Here is a 23,633-nt window from a genome sequence, read left to right on the forward strand (position 1 = left end):
CAGCCAGCACCAATAATGAGCAAAATTGAGCTGCAAGGTAATAGCATCTAAAATTGGGAAGATTTAACCCTCCCTTAGAGTATGGGGCCTGAAGAGTTGATAGTTTGACTCTAGGGGGTTTACCTTTCCAAAGAAAGCTACCTAGAGATTTATTAAGGTCAACAAAGAAAGATTTGGGTACTTTAAATGGGATGCATTGAAAAAGATATAAGAACTTGGGGAGGATGCACATCTTAATTAAATTAACTCTGCCAATTAGTGATAGCGGAAGGTCCCTCCAGTTTTGTAAGTCTATTTTAATCTGGTTTAAGAGATTGGTATAATTTTCTTTAAGGGTTTTATCTACAGAAGTATGAATCTTATGCCCAAGTATTTAAGTCCACTGAGGCGCCACTGCAGAGGTTTGGTTAAGTTCTTGAGGTAGATGTCCTGTATGTTTAGAGGCAGGACCTCGCTCTTTGCAAGGTTTAACTTATAGCCAGAAGCTGCACTGTACTGTTGAAAACAATGTAAGAGGGGGGGGGGAGAGATTTTGCACGATCTGCAACAAATGTTAATAGATCGTCTGCATACAGAGCCAATTTATGCGCAGAGTCGTTCCAAATCTAATGCCAGCAATTGTGTTGTTAGAGCGAATAGCAATAGCTAGAAGTTCTATGGCTATCAGAAAGACCCCATTTGTTAAAATGTGTGCTTTGGGGCCGTTAAACAGTGTTTTAATGTAGTGAATAAATTTAGTTCCAAAATTTAGTTCCAAAATTCATCGCTTCAAGAGTTTGAAAAAGAAAGCTGGGTTCGATCCTGCCTTTTCCGCGTCCATTGACAGTATTAGTATGGGGTCCTTTTGTGAGTGGGCTGCTTCGATAATATGAAAAAGTCTACACACACTGTCCGATCCGTATCGATTTTCAACAAAACCAGTCTGATCAGCATTAACAATTTTTGGGATTATACATTCCAGTCTTGATGCAGTTAGCATCAAGACTGAACTGCTTCTGAACTTGGATTTTATAGTCCGAGTTCAGACGACTGAGAGGGCGATAAGAAGTACATTATTGATGATCCTTTCCTGGTTTTGGTAGCAAAATTATTGTGGCTAATTCCAAAGAGCTTGGTAGAGTTTTATTAGTCAGTGCTTCGTTGAGCATGTTTGTTAAAGGGGTTATAAGCTTATCAGAAAAGGTTTTAAAAAAATCGATTGGAAAGCCATCTGGCCCTGGGGCTTTATTATTCTGTAGGGAATATATCTGAAAAAGAACCTCTTTTTCAGATATATTGGCATCCAGGATGTTTTTGTCATCAGGGTCTAATTTAGGCAGGGTTAATGAACTTAAAAATGTTGTTGCTTTGGTGTTCTCAATCCCATGTTCCATCTTATAAAGTGTCTCATAGAATGATTGAAATTCACAATTTATATCATGCGGGTTATGGAGAGATCTTCCGTCATCTGTAATAATAGAGTGTATAGATTTTTCATTTTCTTCCCTTTTAATTTGCCAAGCTAGCAGCTTGCTGGTTTTGTCGCCGAATTCATAGTAATGATATCTGGTCCTGGCTAAATCAGCTTCAGCTTTAAAAGTGCATAAGTTATCATATTGGATCCGTTTTAAAGACAGTGTGTTAAGCGCCACTTCGCTTTTAGTGCGAGCATGTTCACGCTCCAGTTCTCTAATTTCGTTTTCCATATTCGCAAGAGTTTTCTTTTTTTCCCTGAACTTGTGAGAGCTATACGATAGGATCTGGACTCTCATATACGCTTTTAAGGCCTCCCATATAAAAGCATGAGATGAGGAATTTATATTCGTTTCCATAAATACATATCCATATCAATATGGGCTCTCATAAATCTAATAAATTCAGAGTCCTTAAGCATATATGTTTTAAACCTCCAGGTAAGGGGCTTCGTTTGTGTAGCCTCAATTTCCCAGGTCATTTTTATAGGGTTATGATCGGACAATGTAGCTGATAGATAGGAACAATTAGTGATTCTGGCAGCCATATTGTGAGGTATTAAAAACATGACAATTCTGGAATGCGACTTGTGAACATTTGAAAAGAATGAGAAATCTTTAGTTTTTGGGTTAAGTTGTCGCCAAATATCACACAGTCCCAAATCCCTCATCCCCCTAAGGAGTACTGAAGCAGCCTTAGAGCGACTAGAAGTTCTTGACGTGGATCGATCTAAATTGGGGTCCAATACCAAATTGAAGTCACCACCAACCAGACAGTGCCCCTCGGCAGTTGCAAGCTTTAATATAAGGTCATTAAAAAAAGCAGGGTCGTCATGGTTGGGGCCATATATATTAACAAGTGTAACCCTATTGGAGTTCAATTCACCCTTAACTAAGATAAGTCTTCTGTTATTATCTTTTTCTATTGATATTAATTTGAAGTTAAATGTTTTACTAATAAGGATGGCAACCCCCCTAGCTTTTGTGTTTAATGAGGAGTGGAAGGCATGTCCCACCCAGTCTCTCCTTAGTTTGATATGTTCTGCATCAGAAAGGTGAGTTTATATTTATGTTCTAAGTAGTCAATTTGTAGTGAGTAGTACATTGCCACTGTAAGCTTCATGTTGAAAAAGGCTGTTGCTGAACTGAACAGAGCAACAGTGCATTTTATTTTATTGTCTAGGAGGGAAAAAAAATATTTGTAAGAGAAAGAGTGTGTGTAAGAGAAAGAATGATGTGGACTGAATCAGTTCAGAAATCATTCAGAATAATGACCACGATAACATATTTTTTATGTGGCCTTATGTAGGGTTGTGGCTTAAGCTTATTTTTAATCGTTTTTAAGAGTAGTGGTTATACAGCAGCACATTACACAAAGGTTGCAGATTAGATTCCTCCAGCAGCCATGCTTCCTGTCTAAATGTCCTGAAACATGACACTGAACCCCAACCTGCTCCCTCATTGTAAGTCTCTATGGATAAGCACATCAGCTAAATGCCTTGAAAGGAGAAATTTCAATTCCTCTGAAGCCTTCACTCTGTGGATGGGTCGGAACCTTGACCGGGCCTCCTGGTAAATTCATCTATGGCCCTTCATCTGAAGGACTGTTGTGTAACTGTGTTGACAGAGACCTGGCTTAGCAACGGCATGCCAGACTCTGCTTTCCAACTTGATGACTGGATGTTCTTCCGCTCGGATCGCGATCAACTGTCAGGAAAAACAAAAGGAGGAGGAGTCTGCATCTATGTGAACAAAAGTTGGTGCACAAACTGTTTGCTGGTCGGAAGACATTGCTCTGAGGCAGTGGAGTATTTGATTATCAAATGCTGGCCACACTACCTGCTGCGCGAATTCACAGCCGTTGTCATAGCTGCAGTGTACATTCCTCCAGACGCTATAGCCAATGCTGCCCTGAACGAGCTACATGAAGCTATAAGCTTGCTCCAAAACAAATACCTGGAGGCTCTGTATGTGGCTGCAGGCGACTTCAACCATGTGAACTTGCAAGTCACTCTCCCCACGTTTCATCAGCATGTCACTATTGCCACCAGAGGTGACAATACACTCGACAAAGTGTATACAGACGAGGGACGTACAGAGCTGCCCCCCGCCCCCACCTTGGTGCCTCCGACCACATCTCCATCATGTTGGTCCCAGCATACTGCCCTGTGACTAAGAGAATGACAGCCACACAGAAAACCATCACTGTGTGGCCTGCTGAAGCTGTCCCAATGCTCCAGGACTGCTTTGAAACCACAGACAGGCAGATGTTTAAAGAGGCAGCAACAGAGGGCAATACAGTGAACTTGGAGGAATATTCAGAATCAGTCCTGGCCTACATTGCGAAGTGTGTGGAGGATGTCACTACTATCAAAACCATCACCATCTCTCCTAACCAGAAGCCATGGCTAAATGCAGAAGTGCACCGTCTTCTGAGAATAAGGGATGCTGCTTTCAAAGCAGGGGATACAGAGGCACTCAGAGCCGCTCGACGGAGCCTTACAGTGGGAGTCAAGAGAGCAAAGTCCATCTATGCTCAAAAAATACAGGTTCATTTCTTAACTAATGACCCACGTAGCATGTGGAAGGGCATTAAGAGCATCACAGACTACAACAGGAAAAGTGCAGAATGCCTACCCGATGCTCTCAACATCTTTTATGCTCGTTTCGAGTCATCAAACACCAGCACCATCGCCAGGTTTAAAATCTCACCTGATGACTCCCCTCTCAGTATAACACCAGCTGACGTAAGGAAGACGCTGCAGAAAATAAACCCCCGAAAAGCTGTAGGCCCTGATGGAGTTCCAGGCAGGATCCTCAAGGACTGTGCACACCAGCTCTCATCAGTCATGGCAGACATTTTTAACACCTCACTGTCACAGGCCACCGTTCCAACATGCCTCAAGACATCTACCATGTATCTGTGCCAAAGGCCTCCACAGTGTCTTGTCTCAATGACTATCGTCCAATTGCTCTCACCCCTATTGTGATGAAATGTTTTGAGAGGCTGGTTATGGCTAACATTAAAAAGTCCATCAATATAACAATTGACTCCCACCAGTATGCTTACAGGCCAAACCGCTCCACAGCTGACGCCATCCCTGCCTTAATACACTCATCCATCACACACCTGGAGACGAAGAACTCCTATGTGAGGCTGCTGTTCTTGGATTTCACCTCTGCCTTCAACACCATCATACCGCAGATACTGGTGAATAAACTGTCAACTCTCGGACTAGCCCCATCACTCTGCAACTGGGTTCTGGACTTCCTGACAAATAGACCCCAGTCTGTACGGATTAATAACACCATATCCTCCACCATCATCCTCAACACTAGCTCCCCCCAGGGCTGTGTCCTCAGTCCACTGCTCTACACCCTGCTCGCTCATGACTGCAGAGCACACTGTGACAGTAACCTCATAATGAAGTTTGCAGACGATACAGCTGTGGTGGGGCTTATCACCAACGGAGATGAGTCAGCATACAGGCAGGAGGTGGATAGACTGGGACTGTGGTGCAGGGAAAACAACCTTACACTCAACAATAGCAAAACAAAAGAGATGATAGTGGACTTCCGAAAGAACAGCACTGCCACTCCTCCTCCTCTTCACATCAACAGCACAGCTGTGGAGGTTGTCCCCAGCATTAAGTACCTTGGTGTACACTTCTCCAACACGCTCACCTGGCGTGAAAACACTATGAGCCTAGTCAAAAAGGCTCATCAGCGCCTGTATTTTCTGAGGAAGTTGAAGGGGGCAGGACTGAACTCAAACATCCTCAGCTCCTTCTACAGATGTGTGGTGGAGAGTGTACTGACCACCTGCATCACAGTCTGGTACTGCAGCTGCACCGAGACAGAGAAGAAGGCACTGCAGAGGGTAGTAAAGTTTGCACAAAAGACCACCGGATGCAGCTTTCCACCCCTCTCGAACATCTACATCAGCCGTTGCACTGACAGAGCTACTTGCATCATGCGAGACCCCACCCACCCCGCACATGGACTGTTTTGCTCCCTCCCCTCAGGCAGGAGACTGCGCAGCATCCGGTCGAGATCCACCAGGATGAAAAATAGCTTCTTTCCAGATGCTGTCAGGCTGCTAAACAGCTCAACAATGCTGCACCCCTGATTTCTGCATGGCTTAAATGTCCATTCCCTTATTGGCACGTTATGAGGTTGCACTTTAAGTTATTGGCTATGAATACATCTTTAGTCTTTGTCTGGATGTTTGAATTTTTAGTTTTAGTTTTTCCTACCGGTTTGTTTTATATTGTTTATATTTATACATAATTATATGCTTATATTATATGCTTTTTTTTAGTAGCATATTTATTTATATATTGTAACTTGGCACCGGACCTGAGCACTGTGTTTCATTTTTTTTCCATGTTCCTTGGTGAAGAAATTACAATAAAATGAGTCTGAAGTCTGAAGTCTTCATCATTTAATAATAATAGAGGAGGGACAGTGGAGGCCAGAGTCTCCTTCATCACTTAACGGACTGGGTGAGGACTCATAGTGAACCCTATTAGAACTAATTACAATCAGAGATAAGGAGTTCAGCTGTGAGGCCATGTTCTGTTCTGTTCTCCCTGGTTGGTTTTGTTCTGCTTTGCAAAGCCTTACCTTAGATGTAGACTATATGAATACGTAAAGCTTCCACCCTTTTTTCTATGCAGTAGTGTTAAGAAAAGAGAAAATCATCTTGAGATCCTGACACTATCTTAAGTGTTGTAAAATGCAAAATATATTTTAGAATGAAAGCTGGAACCTGAACCACAGTACTGCTGCTATCAGCTTGTCCATTATAGGTGAAAATTGCATATTTCACTGTTAGTCCTCATTGAGGGATTAGCTGCTGAAGGATCTTAAGCAGGGTGTGATTTGGTGTCGGAATCTGACATTTTTCTCTTAAACGATCATGCTCTTTTTATTTGAAATTCATGGCACTGCGGAAAATGGATTGAGATTCTGTTCAGGATTATAAACAATCACTTTATCCAGCAAATGTAAAAGGTAATTTACTTTAGATATTTCCTCAGAAAATCCACAGCAGTATGTAGCTGAGTAATGGGTTTGGATAAGGTTGACCCTCTTTTGTCTTCATATGGTTAGGCTTCATGGGAAAATGAATGACACTGACTGTGCTCATCTATTCATCAGTCTGTTTTGTGGGTTTGAATCATATGTTTTACTCAACAGATTCACAGCAGCTCCCATCTTATCCAACAGTGTTGAATATTTTTCTCTGTCTGTCTGTCAGGTTGAACATCCTGCTGCACGGCATGACGCCTCTCTATTTCCACATCGTCAACGTGTGTTTGCACTGCGCCGTAACCTGCCTGCTCATGCACACGTGTGAACGCTGTGTGTTTGAAGACTGCCGCCTGGCCTTCGTCACGGCACTGCTCTTCACTGTGCACCCCGTGCACACCGAGGCCGTGAGTACATGACAAATAGACTGGCACAAACTGGCACAGAGAATGTGCAGAACAGAGAAATTAACCCATTATCACAAGAAAACAAAAAGGTTATTCCCTCTTATTACTTATAAACTAATTTTTATCAGATCAGCAGTGCCATGCAAGCATTCATATAAATCATCCTGACAAGTGCAGCAGCTGATTCAAGATGAAAATGTCAGATCAATGATAACCCATTATTGATCAATGCAGCGGACTGTACTTCAATCTCACTGTTTTATATCCATACTTGCCTACACCATTCAAACACCCATAACTGTGGGTAGTTATTTTTCACCATGCTAACGAGAGGTCTTAGCCCGGACAGTAACGCATTCTTTGAGTTGATAACGGTATGCAAGACTGATGTTTATACTGCTCTTAGTTTACACAGAAAAAACGTTAAAGCATTTTAGCTGCTCACACTGTTATTATATCTGTCACAGACTTACAGACATAGTTTGACTAAGCACTCTAGAAAGCTGCTCCTCACAAGTGTTAACAAGTCTGTGTGGATAAAAGCACTACATTATAATGCTAATATTACACCTATCTCTCACAGTAGGTATAATGTAAGTATGATCATATCAAATTAATAGGTACAACATTCAAATAGCAAAAGATCATTAAAAGTTCATATTGTTTGCTTTGAAACTCTCAAACCCAGCCCACAGCTGTGAGTGTATGTCATTGCCCACTGTTATGAATCTAGTGAAGTCATGTTTGCATGATAAATAATCTCCTTATCTCAGGAAAACAACATTTGTTATTTATTGATAATGACATAAATAACTTAGGATCTCAAAGAAAACAAATAAAATGTAAGTTGTTATCATGTGAAAACAGAGGAAAACGTGTAAATAAATTATTTTGGCAGTAACTGTCTGGGTCACGGGATGCACTGAACCAACAAAGTTGTCCATAGTACGACTGAATAGTATCACACAATGTCACAGCTCATCTTTACATGTAAGCATGTAAACGGACAGCCATGTGTGGTTAGGTGGAACAACCAAAGTAGCATTAGTTCAGTTCAGCTAGAGCCAGTGGAAAGCACTATAAAACCCTTCACTAGAACATAATTACATTCACTATTTTCCTGGAGCCTACATGGTTGACTGATTGGTTGAATGCATTGTGCAATGAAGATAGAGTAAATTGATAGCCTGTGGATAGTCCCTTGTGGATTTTTTTCTGAATTGAATTGCTTTTATTATTTTTCCATTCAAAATGCACCCCCCTGCAAGACAGCATAATGAGTCAGGGGCAGAATTTATGCTCAAGTTGATTCAGAATGTATTAAGAGCCTAAACATAAACAACATTTCCCCTAAGGTGCTGCTGGGTTTGTCCCAGTTGAGTATCTTGTGTTGGTGCTTCCTATTAGAGAAAAATCCTTTTTTTTAACACCCTGTGACTGTGAGGAGTAATCATTGAAAAAAAGGAAAAATGACTCCCTAACTTCTTCTTTACCAAGCGGTGCCATTTTTGTCAATCTGAGATCAGTCTCAAACCAGCTTCTCAAATGTGTCCACTAGAGCAGCACCTAGCGATTATTTCATTATTAATTAAAATACTGATTATTTTTTCAATATAATCAATTAACTGTTTAATTTATACAATATCTGAATAAAGTGGAAATGCCTCAGTACAGTTTCCTCAAGACCAAGCCCTACACTAAGAGTATGATGATGCAATTTTAGCCCACCACTGGTTCTTTAAACAAGCCAAGACACACAAGTCAGGGTCATATGTAGATAAAATGTAAACAAGTTAGAATTTAAGATCAGACAGCCATAACAATCTTCTCCATATCTACTCAACCTCTGTGCGGAGTAATATCCTGTCCCAGTCCAGAAAATGTATACAATGGGTTAGCATTTCAGATGCACTTAATCTTAAACCTCTAAGGTGTGTGTCGCTGTGTAAGCCCTCTATCACTGTAGCATTACTGTGTGTTGCTGTTGTCAGATTCCTCAGGAACTGATTCTTGAACAGTCGAACAGTGAACAGCAGCAGGTACATTTTGTGCAGTAGATGATGGAAGACAAGGTCTTGCTGTAAAGTACAAGACATGGGCAGTGTAAGGTCCAGTCTTTATATCTGAGCAGCCTGGTGAATAATAGATACATATCGTATTTATGTAGCCCAAAATCACAATCACATTTCCTCAGTGGGCTTCACAATCTGTACAGTGAACGACATCAGTCCTGAGACCTTTGATTCGATTGAGGAAAAAGTTGCCATATTAAAAAATAAAAGATGGAAGAAACATCAGGTAGAGCCACAGCAGAGGGATCCCTCTCCCAGGACATGCAATAGAAGTCACATATACAGAACCGGACATCAGAGTCAGAGTTTACAAATTTCATTGACAGAAAATCTGATACAAAGAAATTCTATAAAATACATGTGAAGAATGCGGATCGAGGAGGAAGACTCAACAGGCCGAGGCATTGCCAAGTGGTGGCAGAATCACGATCTCCACTCCAAGGAGATAGTAAATGATATACTGTGCATTCAGAATGTATTCAGACCCCTTCACTTTTTTCCCATTTTGTTGTGTTCCAGCCTTATGCTAAAATATTTAAAATCAAATGTTTTAATTTTTTTGCCTCATCAACCTACTCTCAATACACCATAATGACAAAGTGGAAACAGAATTTTAGAAATTTTTCACAAATTTGTTAAAATGGAAAAACTGAAATATCACATTGACAAAATTATTGAGACCCTTTACTCAGCAGTTGAAGCACCTTTGGCAGTGAATACTGTCTGGGTTGAGGTTTTTGTTGGACCTAAAATGAAGAGACTACAGACAGATGTGCAGTCCAAAAATAGTTTGTTTACCACCACAAAAATGGTGTCAGGGAGTGCTCATTGTTTATTGAACAATGGAAAAATAATAAGGTGAATGAGGAGGAGAGTAGGCAGGTAGAGGAAGGTGGTGTGGACAGGAGACAGCAGAGAGTATGCTTCCAGCAGAAAAGGCTAGACGGCAGGCAGAGAGACACTGCAGAGATCTGTTCATGGAAGAAGGAAAAAAAACAAGAATGGGCGGCTGTCCCAAAGGGACTGTAGCAAGTAAACATAAAGACCAAGAATTGGCTTTTTCTGTGAAATATTTTCTGCTCGGAATTTCATACATTGGTTCGAGTATTTGTTGCATTTGGCAAAAACTTTCATTCTCAAACCCAGCATTGGACTTCGTAACTCTGGCAGCCCTCTGGGATGAGTAAGGAAGCTTTGGGCCTTGTCTTGGGCCTGCTGGAAATGCGTTTCAAAGACCTTCTACTCACAGCAGTGCATTCAGAATGTATTGCAGTGTATCCTGCTAGTATTTCACTTTAGTTAGCACCAGCAGCTGCAATGCAGAGCTTACCAGCTAACTACACAATCCAAGAAACACGAATGAAGAAAGGAACAATTTAGAACCTAGTCGCTATCTCTGCAAAGGAAAGGAGCAACCAGTACCCTCCACCTGCTTTCTTTCATCAGACCTTCATCAGTACAGCAGGAATAGCGTTGTTCAATATTGGGATTACAACCTTCTCCTTCTCTGCTCATCAGCCAAGGAACCGCCAGCACCTTCTATCTATAAATACAAGGAATCTCTGTCTGTCTGTGTGTGTGTGTGTGTGTGTGTGTGTGTGTATGTATGTTTCTGTTGGTCAAATATCTCTTCGGATAAGGATCACACTGACCCGAGACTTTCAACATGGCTGCTGTGTGGTTCAGTGGTGTGCATCTAAGCATTTGTTTGGACTGCAATGATACCGTGAATAAATTATTTCATCAATGCTTTACAAATTCCGCCGAGCATTGTCCACCAGAGCAACCACAGTCACGTGCGCACCAGAGCCAATCACTGCAGAGCTCAAGCCCACGACATACCTGAAGAAACGTCCGGACCGAGTCTGTTCAGGTCTGAGGAGATCTGGAGACGCGCGGACAACAAAGTGGAATCTGTGGATGTTCATGTGTAGCTAGCTGCTAGCTAGCTGCTAGCCGCTAGCTACACGGCCCACCTCCCGAGGCGACGGACCGGACGCATCGGCATGTCCAAAACCGGACCTAGGGTAAATAATGTCCGCCACGCTTTTTCGCGAACATTGCCATCACGTTTGCTTTGTGTCTGGTGCAGGAAGAAACGGTAAAAACGGGCTTTTGTCACGAAAGTGTCCAAGCAGCAAGTTTGGTTGTTGAGGAACAGGAAGTGGTGGGAGGGACCTAGGCGGATGATTGACAGGCAACGACGGTCGGTGTGTAGACAGCGATATTGAGAGTTGAGAGATTTGTGACATTTAGCGTGTTTGGAGTGTGTAGTTAGTGTGTTATGTAGTGTTTGGTGTAGTGTGTTTAGTGTGTAGTGGAGTCGGTTTTTTGTTTAATGAGTCAGAATAATGAGGAGAAGCTGAATGTGGAGCAGGCAGTGCAGCTCTTCATTCAGCTGGAAGGAGCTCAGGCAGACCTGAGCATTGCCTGCATTTAAATGTAAATAGTTACATATAACTTTGTACATTTTTTAAATGTATGCACAAATTTAGCAAACAACAATTTATATTTGCATTATAAGTAAAAAAAAAAAAAAAGGTTTCTTAGACATATTTGTAACTTTTTCTACTCGGATTTTATGTTTTTTTGTGATTTTAGGTCCATTGTGTTAATACAGTATGTCAAAATGAAAAAAGAACTGTACAGTCACACATGTGAGGTTGTGCTGAAAATAATGACACCAAGTAAATAGCTTTTAAGGTGAAATATAATGGCAAAATCAAAAATAGTCAAAAACAGCCAATTATACCCTGGAATATCGGATTTCACAACAAACCTAAATATCCCTGACGTCCCACCTTCAAACACAGCCTCATTTGGCCATCCATTAAAAAGCTGCTTAACCTCCCACTTTTTTTATAGGAATACACTTTTCTTACGGGCACTGCACTAGTTTCTTCAAAGGCTGATAACGTTGAACTGGGTCTAGATAGCATACAGCATAGCATAGCATGGCTAAGCACAGGACCTTTTACTCTGGTTGATGTAATGCACATCAATCAATCAATCAGTCAATCAAAGCTTTATTGTCATTTTGCTGTACCAACAAAGTAGTACAACAAAAATTGGATTACGTTTTTCCAGGATCAATAACACAAACACAATGAATAATACAATATATAAAGATAATAATTTAAAACTAAATGTATGACAATGGCTATGACTAAGGACTCATGAAGTGCATCAGTGCACATGTTCCAGATCAGCAGTTCAGCAATCTAACAGCTTGTGGAAGGAAGCTGTTGATAAGTGTGTTAGTTTGGCCTTTTTGACTCCAGAAGTGTTTTCCTGATGGGAGCAGTTCAAAACTGTGAGGAGAGGGTGGGAGGGGTCCCTGATGATGTTCAGTGCCCTGCCCCTGTTGTGGCTTAGGAAGAGTTCTTGGACATGGGGGAGGGAAACTCTGATGACTCTCTCAGCTCCTCTAACAATTCTCTGCAGAGCTTTTTTGTCTGACATACTGCAGCTGGAGTACCATGTCGAGATAGAATACATCTGATTGTTCTCCACAACACCACCATAAAAAGTCCTGAGGATGCTGATGGGGAGAGAGGCTTGTTTCAGCTTCCTCAGGAAGTACAGTCTCTGCTGGGTCCTTTTCGTGATCCCTGAGGTGTTCTTATTCCAGCTTAGGTCCTGCGAGAAATGCACTCCGAGGAACTTGATGTTCTCCACTCTCTCCACTGTGCAGCCGCTGATGCTGAGAGGAGTGTGCTCAGGCTGTGACCTCCGGAAGTCGATAATCATCTCCTTTGTTTTGTCCGCATTGAGCACCAGATTATTTTCTCTGCACCAACCCTCTAGGTGTTTGACTTCTCTGTACATTGATTCCTCACTCATATGAATGAGTCCCACCACTGTGGTGTCGTCCGCAAGCTTGATGATTTGGTTCCCCTTGTGTCTGGATGCACAGTCAAGTGTTAGCAACAATGGACTGAGTACACAGCCTTGAGGAGATCCAGTGCTCAGTGTGATGGAGTTGGAAGTGTTAATTCCGACACGTACAGACTCTCCGTCAGAAAGTCCTGAATCCAGAGACATGTGGCGGAGTTCAGGCCGAGCAGGAGGAGATTCTCCATTAGTCCGTGGGGGCACATGATCACAATTGGTGTCAGTGTGCGGGGTGGTAGTTGTTCAGACATGATATAACTGTTTTTTTGCTACTGGTATTATTGTGGATGTTTTGAAGCATCTGGGGATGATGGCTTGACTGAGGGAGATGTTGAAGATGTCAGTCAGGACATTTGCTAGCTCACCAGCGCAGGTTCTGAGCACACTTTCCGGGATATTATCTGGGCCTCCAGCTTTCCATGGGTTGACCCTGGTTAGGGTTAGCATGTATTCAAGCTATTTGTTTGTTCACTGTATTGGTGTTATTGTGATCTAAGGTCAGGTTATTGGTGGTTTGCTTTGCTACACAGCTAATTTTGACATCAGTTGAATTATGCTTCACGCAGACTAAGCTCTCTCACCCTCTTGCCATTTAGAACCTCTGCTCTACTTTCCAAGTGTTTCCAGAAAGGGAAGCATTTCTCCTACCTGGTTCTGAAAGATGGTGAGGCACGTTTTGCAGAAAAGCAGAGCAGATTATTATTCCTATTCCTTGCTTGAACAGGTGAGGTGACAATAAGAATTCAGATGTTCACTACACAAGAGCTATAGTGAAATTGGAATGGAGGTGAGCATAAGGGGGACAGAGGAATATGTGCAGCATGGAGAAAGAGTTGAGCTTAGAAAGAGAAATGCATAAGAAATGGTGGAGGAGAGCGATGAAAGTAAGGAGAGGCAGGCATACAGGGAGAGAGGGACTGAGCCTCCTGCCAGGGCATTTCCCTGACTCCCTGCACAGAGAAAAGCAGAGATGAGAAGACGAGAGGAGAGGAGAGGCCAAAGGGAATGTTCAGAGGAGAGGGGGTGAAAGTGAGCTGGCAGCGAGAGAAGCAGGATGACAAGACAGAAGAAGAGTGAGAGCAAGAAGCGTGAAGGAGTAAGAAATAAGGTCTCAAAGTCTCCAGGCCAGTGCAGGCAAGAGTTCATTTCCCTGCTCATCTCCTAGCATGCCAGTCAAAATGCCAGAACAGGAAGCAACACTTGGATTGGATGTGACCGAGAGAGGCAAAGAGCTGACTCCTGGCTCTGTGCACCCTCCAACCTCTAAAAGTCATGTTTACTTTCCATTCAAAAGCATTTTATTGAATCTGAATCAAGCTTAGAATCTTTTTCAATTCTCATAGTATTGAACATTTATAAATATCTCAGCTGAAACTCAAAGAATCACTTGTGTTCTGTAATCTTTTGTGAAGATACTGCACATATATGTGACTGCAGATCCATGAAGAAGAGTGTAATTAATGTAGATCAGCTTTCTTGAGACCAAGCTGATTAGCTGTGCCCACTTTCTGGCAGGATGGGGTTTGAAACAGGATGTCATGGTTCATGATTTAGTGTCTGGGTTCTATGTCTTTGTGTTGTGTCTGTCTTATTAGATATTTTGGTTCTGTCTCTTGTGTCTTATGTTTTGATTCTATAGCCTCTTGTGTCCTGTAAGTGTCTCCTATGTTCTTCCCTCTGTCTTTTCCCTTCCTCCTTGCATGTTTGTCCCCCCTGTATGTCAGTGTTGTTCCTTCCATGCTTTCTCCTCTGTGCCTTCCCCTTGTTATCTCACCTGTCCTATTCCCTCCTCTCTCTCTTCACTTGCTGCTCATCCCCTCAATATTTGGTCTGTGTATTTAAACCGTTGTTCCCTATTCACTCTTTGTCAGTTTGTTGTGTGTGATTCCCCATGATGTATCCTGTGTGTCCTCCTGTGTCCTCCCCGTTGGTAGGTTTTGGATTTTTGATTTTCACATTTTGATTTATACTTTGTTGAAGCTTTTCTAATGCACTTTGTTCAGCCATTTTAGTTGCTACTTTGTTTTCTGGTCTCTGCTCCTGATTTTTTTTATATCTCAGCTTTTGGCAATTAATGCTCACCTTTTGTTCTCCCCAATCTTGCCTCCCGTTTGTCTGCATTTGGGTTCATAAAAATAGACCCAGCAGACTACAGCAGGCAGTTTTTGGACATTGGGGATACATTGTGGGATGTTTTGGATGGCGAGGCCGACATGGGAGAGAAGCTAAAGGCCATAGCGGTTTTTGACGAGGAGCAGGTGAAGATAGAGAGAGAAGGGAAGAGGACAGGTGAGATAATGAGGGGAAGGCACAGAGGAGAAAGCATGGAAGGAACAATACTGACACACAGGGGGAGACAAACATGCAAGGAGGAAGGGGAGTAGACAGAGGGAAGAACATAGGAGACACTTAAAGGACACAAGCAGGGGCACTGCCAGGGATTTTGGGCCCCATGAAAAGAAATATTACTGGGCCCCAGTATAGTCGGCAATAAGGCCGACAAAAATTTGTCATGCTGTTTACATAAAACTGTGCATTTTAATGATATTTTTGACTATAATTTCCCATATGTGTGAAAAGAACAACATGACAGTTACTTAAGTAGGGGAAGCACTGAACACTCAAAATACAATGGAATTTAGATTCATTGTCTGCAGGTCTGCAACTTTAATGGTTAAAATATAAAATTCTCTTAAATTAAATTACCTGAAAATTACAAATGCATGACATACATGAATTATATAGAATTTCCTGTAATACCGTTTGAAAAGGTTTCCTCCCACCATTCTGTTTTAGTGTCAGTGATTTGATCAAAAATAACAAAAGAAAATGTGATTTTCACAACCAGTACCCCACTGCTCACTGTCTCCCTCTTGTAGCCCTGCATTTAGGTCTAATTTATCTCCAAAATTACTATTATAGCAATACCACACAATTTCTCTTTCAAACATGCACATCATCCCCTACACACACACTTAGACCAGCCACTGCACTCAATGTAAAAACTGTATGCTGTCTTACATTATGTTTTTGTTGTTGTTTTTATTAAGTTTGTTATATACGTTTATATTTTGTTAAAAAAAATCTATTAAAAATAATAATAATAACAATTTATCTCCAAAACTGTACGTGGTGGAATTAGAGTTGGGGTGGAAAAAAATACATAAACGAGACTCTATGGTCGTTGCGATTTAATATTGTTAACGTTTCTCTGATTGGATTGAGAGCAGTCACTTAGTCTGCAAGCACCAGATTATTCTCCTCTTTTCCTACAGCAAAGCAAGGGGTGAGAGTCCCAAACTACTGACCAAACATAGTATTTCAGTGAGTTTATAGTTCAGTTTCAGTGATAGCTAAATTTCAACAAAACAAAATAAAGTTATAGGCTATATGCTTTTTAAACCATTTATATCATTCTGAAATAAATACAGACTATGTGTTTTTATTTCAGAATGATCTTAAAGGAGAACTTCGGTCGATTTAAACATGCAGCTTCACTGCTCAAGCTACCCTTGACTTGCCAGTACCGAAGACGCGAACACATTTGGTCCAACCATTACAGAGCTCCGTGAACGCAGATTTAGCATTGAACGCTAACAGCATGGGGTCAGAACTTTACACTGTGTTTTAAGCGTCTTAACATGCTCCACATCTCACACCAAAAGTTATGCAACATCAGCAGACACCTTAGCACACAGCACTGTAATGTGTATGACTCAAAATGAATAAAAAAGTAGTTAAAACATTGTGTTTGTGCAAGCAGCCACGTACCTGTTTGTTGACATCCGCGTCTTCCGGTAGCTAGACCAAACTAGTCAATCCGTCGAGCGTGCGCTTACTCCCTCACTGGCGGAGACGGAAACGTATTCCAGCATTTTCGTGTTTCTGTTCATAATGTACATGTCCATGTTACAGCCTGTCATGAGCCATGAGCCTTACAATAGCCTGTTAAGCCTGTTAAGTGCACACTCGGTTGATATACTAGTTTGGTCTAGCTACCGGAAGACTATCAATTTATCTTTTTTTTTCCATAATAACAGATTAATTCAACACAGAGCTGCTCACCTCCTTCCTCAGTTGTGGGTAGGCCTACTGGGGCTGGTTCCGGGGATAGGGGGCTCACAGGGCTCACAGACAGCTGCGGCTGCTGATGCTGCACTTGACGTGCCTGTTCAAACATGCATCATTTTTGACAGGAGGGGTGGTCAACTGATTAAATATGGGCAGCTTGCTAAACATGAACAGTGAAATCTAAAAATCCAGAGTTTTCTTCCAAAATATGAGCTAATATGGGGAGAAAAGTGTGCTAGCTTAAAAACCACAAGGTTAAGATAAACAACAGACTAATGTGTTCCAGAACTTTCCACCACATGAACCAAACCCACCTTGTTTCTGGAAAAACTGGGTGACATACTGACGCCCCTTTGCTTCTCTCTCTTGCCTAATCTTTTTGTCTTTCCTTTTTTGGCTACCCGACTTCTGGGGCATTTTGCCTTCTCTCGGTCTCCTTACTGACTGAATACACCTCACCGCAGCAGTTCAGTTGATCAGATGGTAGGACCGAACCATTTTACGTAAGGGGGGGGGGGGGGGGGGGCTTGAGAAATGTTTCCTAAATAAACTTAGCGTTATTATCAGTGCATTAAGTGATGCATATTTAAGATTATAAACTAATAAATTAGTGTCATATTATTTTTGTCAGTATTATAATTTTATTAGGGGCCTTTCTGGGCCCCTTTCAATGATGGGCCCCTAGAATCCTTCCCCTTATCCCCCCCTTTTCAGCGCCCCAGGACACAAGAGGGCATAGAATCAAAACATAAAACACAAGAGACAGAACCAAAATATCTAAACATAAGACACAACACAAAGACAGAATCCAGAGACTGAATCATGAACCATGACAGTCGAAGTGCTTTAGGCAAGGCAAGGCAAGGCAAGTTTATTTGTATAGCACAATTCAGACACAAGGCAACTCAAAGTGCTTTACAGGCACACACAAATTACATTAAAAGACAAACATTTCATTTAAAAGACATTAAAAATTGCATTATAAAAAAAAAAAAAAAAAAAAAAAAAAAAAAACTCAGAGTAATAATGCAGTTCAAAGACTTCAGTTAAAAGCAGTGGCAAAAAGAAATGTTTTAAGTCTTGATTTAAAAGAGGTGAGTGTTGGAGCAGACCTGCAATTTTCAGGGAGTTTGTTCCAAATATGTGGCGCATAGTAACTGAAAGCTGCTTCTCCATGTTTACTTCTGACTCTGGGGACTGAAAGCAGACCGGTACCTGACGATCTCAGAGGTCTGGATGGTTCATAACGCGGCAGCAGATCAGAAATGTATTTTGGCCCGAAACCATTCAATGCTTTATAAACCAACAACAGGACTTTGAAATCTATTCTTTGATAGACAGGAAGCCAGTGTAAAGATCTAAGAACTGGAGTGATGTGATCTACTTTTTTGGTTCTTGTAAGGACTCGAGCAGCAGCGTTCTGAATCAGCTGCAGCTGTCTGATGGAGTTTTTAGGGAGTCCTGTAAGGACACCATTACAGTAGTCGAGTCTGCTGAAGATAAATGCGTGAACAAGTTTCTCCAAATCCTGCCGAGACATAAGCCTTCTTATCCTGGATATATTCTTAAGGTGATAGTAGGCTGACTTTGTAACTGTCTTAATATGGCTGCTGAAATTCATGTCTGAGTCCACAGTCACACCAAGGTTTCTGACTTGGTCTGTAGTTTTCAACATTACAGACTGAAGCTGAGCAGAGACTTTAAGTCGTTCTTCCTTGGATCCAAAAACAATTATTTCAGTCTTATCTTTGTTTAACTGAAGAAAACTCTGACACATCCAATCATTGATTTGTTCAATGCATCTACTCAGGGTATGTATGGGATTATAGTCCCCTGGTGATATGGTTATGTAAATTTGTGTGTCATCTGCATAACTATGGTAGCAAATTTCATTGTTTTCCATTATTTGAGCTAGAGGGAGCATGTAAATGTTGAATAGTAGAGGCCCCAGAATGGAGCCCTGGGGTACTCCGCTTGTCATTTTCATCCGTTCAGATGTGTAGTCACCAATAGACACAAAGAAATCTCTCTCATTTAGATAAGATTTAAACCACTTTAGTGTTGTACCAGAGAGTCCAACCCAGTTTTCCAGTCGGTCCAGTAGTATATTATGGTCGACTGTGTCAAACGCAGCACTGAGATCCAGTAATACTAAGACTGAGATTTTTCCGCTGTCTTCCTTGTGAGCTGCTTTACAGGTAAAAGAAACCACCAAAACATCCTTTAGTATTCAAAGTAGACCTGCAATGATTAGTAGATATATGGGTCGGTCTCTTGACATAAAATTAAGTTTTGGTAAAGATTTAGTTGTTCAAAATGGCAATAGAAACATTTTTGTTTTAACATATTAAACTGTCAGTTTTCTGCTTCAGTGCATTATTAAGTAAATGTTGGTTGCACATTGTTATAATAATAATAATAATAATAATACATTTAATTTTTATAGCGCCTTTCAGGGTACCCAAGGACACTTAACAAAATGGAACAAACAAAACAAAGAATAAATGGATAAACAAAAATACATAAAAGATAAAAATAGAAAAGTTGATTGATTTGGCTGGATCTAGAGCTGATAGGCCTCATGAAAAAGATGGGTTTTTAAGTCTCTTTTGAAAGTCTCCAGAGAAGTCTGTTTGCGGATTTCAGCTGGGAGAATGTTCCAGAGAGTGGGGGCTGTCACACAGAAGGCTCTGTCACCAAAGGTTTGTAGTGTGGTGTGAAGGATGGAGAGCTGGTGTGTGCCTGATGAGCGCAGCGTCCGGGACTGGGTGTAGGGGTGGAGGAGGTCAGACAGATATTGGGGGGCGAGGGAATGGAGAGATTTATAGGTCAGGAGGAGAATTTTGTGATTTAACTGGGAGCCAGTGAAGGCAGATTATAGATATATAATAATGAAACCACCTGTGTTTACATTGGTTCTCTATAAACTTGTTGCCACTTCAACGCAGTACTAATGTTACAGTGTGATGGCTGTAGGAAAATGGCACCATGTAAAGATTGGTTCCCTTTGACTATGCTCTTCAGTCTTCCACTAGGTTGGATTTTGTTTTTCTGTTGATTGGCGTAAGTAACAGTATATAATGATAACTGATACACATTTAGGAAATAATAATAGTGTTACTAGTATTCACTCGACTTACACACCTACTCACAGAGGACATAACGTTTCTCAGATGTACAGTGTTTTTTTCAAAATGTACACATTCACTGGATAAAAAAGGAAAACAAATTAGTTAACGGTTCCAGTTGTCTGTGCTCACCTTCCTTGTGAGCTGATGCTGATATTTAATTTTAAAGCCATAACAGATGACATGCCAATATTGTCGCATTGTTATGCGTCTGCTTAACATCATAGTATGTTTAGTTGCTGTGAGGTCAGGACTACTGGTTGGATAAAACAAGACATTCAAGGGAAAGGGAAGCAGTTTTTTTTTTAAATATCTCATTTAACACATTTGTTGTTATGTTGATGGAATGTTTGCTTAACTGACTAATCATTTTAGCTCTTGTTTGTCAGCTGATTGTTTTGTTTGTTACTTTTGATTAGCCATCATCACCACTCTATGAGGTGGTTAGGGTTGGTGTTGTAACCTTTATATACACAGTAGCCATGAGTTTCATTATGACAATTTTGGGCATGTTACTACATAAATTATAAGTGCTACATAATAAGATGTTACTCTGCTTTTTTAAATTGTTGAAATCATCTCGTCAGTGCTGGCTAAAGCCAGCTACTTGAAGCTGGTGCATGCTGCTCTGTGCTTATGAATTTAGAAATCATTTGTGCGTAGATTTGTTAACTCCCAGGTCTCAGATATTTTTCAGCCCTGTCGGTACAGTCTAATAACGCTAATGTTTTCATCAAAAATTGCACATTTTTGAAAAATTCCCACTTTCCATCAACTTTATTTACAGAAGTAGATGGAATCATGCCTGTTCACACACCCAAGCACAGCAGCTTGATGAATCACAGACTGCACCTCAGTATGAAAGGGCTCCGTCATGAAGACCAAATGGAGCTCAATTTGATGAGGAATGAGATTGATGGAGACAAACAAGCACACGGGCACTCATATTGGGGAAGAAACACATTTTTCATCCCAGCAACTACTCTCTAGCTTGTTTTCTCCATCAGGCTCCTTCCTAGGTTACCTTGTCACCTTTTAGAAATATTCAAAATCTAGCCTAAGGAGAGAGATTTCTACTGCAGAACATGTCCAGTCTTTATCACACAATCATTTTGGTTACTGCTGATAAATACTTGGCATACCTCACTATTCGGTTCTTTTTTATTCTGACTAGTCATATAACATATATTATACCGTGGTCTGGGGGAATACTCGATTCTGATTGGGTGTGGCAGTGTTTTCTGGGGTGATCCAGGTCTCGTTAAGGGCCAGGAAGTGGAAGGCTGCAGGGAAGCATAGGCTAAAATGGTGTCTGCCTTCTTGACTGCAGACTAGCAGTTCCATAGCCCCCCTAGCTCTTCAAATCCAGAACTGGTGAAGCATGTAGGATAGCAGAGATTGGCTGGGTTACAGCCTTGAGCAATGTGTCACTGGTGAAATCTTTTCTAGTTTGATGTCCTGACTGGGATTAGGTAGAAGTCATGGCTACAATCGATGGGGGACAGCAATTTACGTTGACTTCCTCGATAGACTCCCGCAGAGAGACTCCTTAAGTCTTTGTTCAACAGTCTTATCTCGTCTGTCCTAGCGCTGCAGCTGATGCTGTAGTGACTAGCCCATATGTGCTAGATTTACCTCAAGCAGGCTTAGCTCCGCCCTGCAATCAAGCCTATTTGACACAGCTGACTTTGCCAAAACTGTGGGGTAACACTTAGCTTAAACAGTTTCAAAACAATTTCCCCAAAAATTATCTAGACTTTAATATAAACTTTAAATAATTTCCCAGACTGGGATCATTGAAGTAATTCTATCTATCTATCTATATTTCAGTTAACCTTCCTCACAGAATGCCCAAACACTGGATCTACAATTTCCTCCTACTCATCAGCAGTAGTTTCATAGCTTCTATTCCCTGGACAAAATACACTACTCACAATAAGTTAGGGATATTGTGAGAGACTCAGTGGATTTCATACATACGGTGTTTGTTTCACTTCAGAGAGTTTTGGGATAGGGAGGCAATTGTATTGGGGTGATAGACACACCTCATTTTGTTTTTTCCACGTAATGGTCTCACTGTGTACAGTGTGCCTTACATATTGGGGCCAATACCAAAAAACTGAAAGACAACCCTTTTCAGTGTGGCATCAATTTCAACATTCTGTGGGTATAAGCTGGTATTGTCAGTAAGTCATTCCAAGTTCACCATTCAAACAGCCATGAACACACAACGTCACTTAACGGACGAGCAGCGCCACCTGGCCATAGCGCGCCTTCGGGTCGGTGGCAGGCAGTCAGATGTTGCTCGTGAACTTGGTGTGTCTCAAAGTGTCATCAGCAGACTTGCATCAAGACACAGAACTACTGGCAGAGTTCGTGACAGACCCAGGAGTGGAGCCCCACGGGTGACAGACCGCAACGATGACCAGTACCTAAGGACCTATGCACTCAGACATCGTTATGCAACTGCCACGCAGCTGCAGGCCCAGTTACGAGATTTGAGGGGTACTAGGGTTTCCAGACAAACCATTCGAAATTGACTCCACCGCTTTGGCTTGAATGCCAGACGACCGTTGCAGGTGACTCCACTGACACCAAGACACCGCCATGAACGTTTGCAGTGGGCACAAGACCATGTGACCTGGACAATGCAGCAGTGGTCTACCGTCCTGTTCACTGATGAGTGTCGGGTAACCTTGCACAGAAATGATGGTCGTCAGCGTTGCTGGAGAAGGCGAGGTGAGCGATACGCCGAGGTCAACATGGTCCTCAGTAGGGCTGCACAAAAAATCGTTTAAAAATCGCGATCTCGATTCACACATACACGTGATCTCATATCTACACACAGCGAATCTGAAGCATTTTATATCTCGAGCTGAATCACAAACAAATGCTCCTAATTTCCTCCCGGATTTTTTGAAGCGCTCCCAAACGCAGCACTGCTGCTGCCTCCACCCTCAACCTGTGTTAAATGTCTTTACAACACGTGATTCAGTGGCGGAAGCCCGCCTGCAGTTAAGTGTATGGAAGGAGAAGCTGTTTTTAGACGGGGCAGCAAGCCGCCAATCTGCCCGTCCTTTTGGCGGCTAGGTCCGCGGATTTAGACAGAGGGCGGCAAATTGGGGGTCTGTTTTGGTCCGCCGATTTCCCGCCTCGGAGGGTCCACTTATTTCCGCCTCGCCTGCTAGATGAGCAACTGGACAGCCGCTGAGATCAGGAGATGCTAGCTTCTCCTGGATCTCTAGCTGTATGGTTGTGTTAGCTTGTTTTTGTAGCCACAATCTAGGAATGGTCACTACTTTCAAATTAAAAGCCCCCCCGCTAAGAACCCAGCTCTAAACTCCAATGGGGTGTAATGTAAAGCTCTTATTTTGAAGACAAATACGTTGTCAACTGCTCACAGCCCAACGTCGGGCTTCAAGTCACGTCACATGTTTACCTCTACCTCTGAGGCGGCTTTTGGAAAAGGAAGAAAATTATGCCTCCGTTTTAGAAAGCCGATCACAGCAGCTATCACATATCACCTAGCTTAAGATACGGCCCCAATAAACACTGCACAACATGAGGTATAAAAGG

General features: G+C 41.8%; 1 protein-coding gene across 1 annotated transcript in view; it reads left to right on the plus strand.

Annotated features, from left to right (window-relative positions):
• The window catches only part of tmtc1 (transmembrane O-mannosyltransferase targeting cadherins 1), a 276,866-nt gene that overhangs the window by 28,008 nt on the left and 225,225 nt on the right, over positions 1-23,633 (plus strand). Inside the window, exon 2 of the mRNA XM_030439340.1 lies at positions 6,715-6,892. Within this exon, the coding sequence (XP_030295200.1) occupies positions 6,715-6,892 (178 nt within the window). The remainder of the gene's footprint in view (positions 1-6,714; positions 6,893-23,633) is intronic.

This window comes from Sparus aurata, chromosome 14 (genome assembly GCF_900880675.1).
Source record: "Sparus aurata chromosome 14, fSpaAur1.1, whole genome shotgun sequence".
Taxonomy (NCBI): Eukaryota; Metazoa; Chordata; class Actinopteri; order Spariformes; family Sparidae; genus Sparus; species Sparus aurata.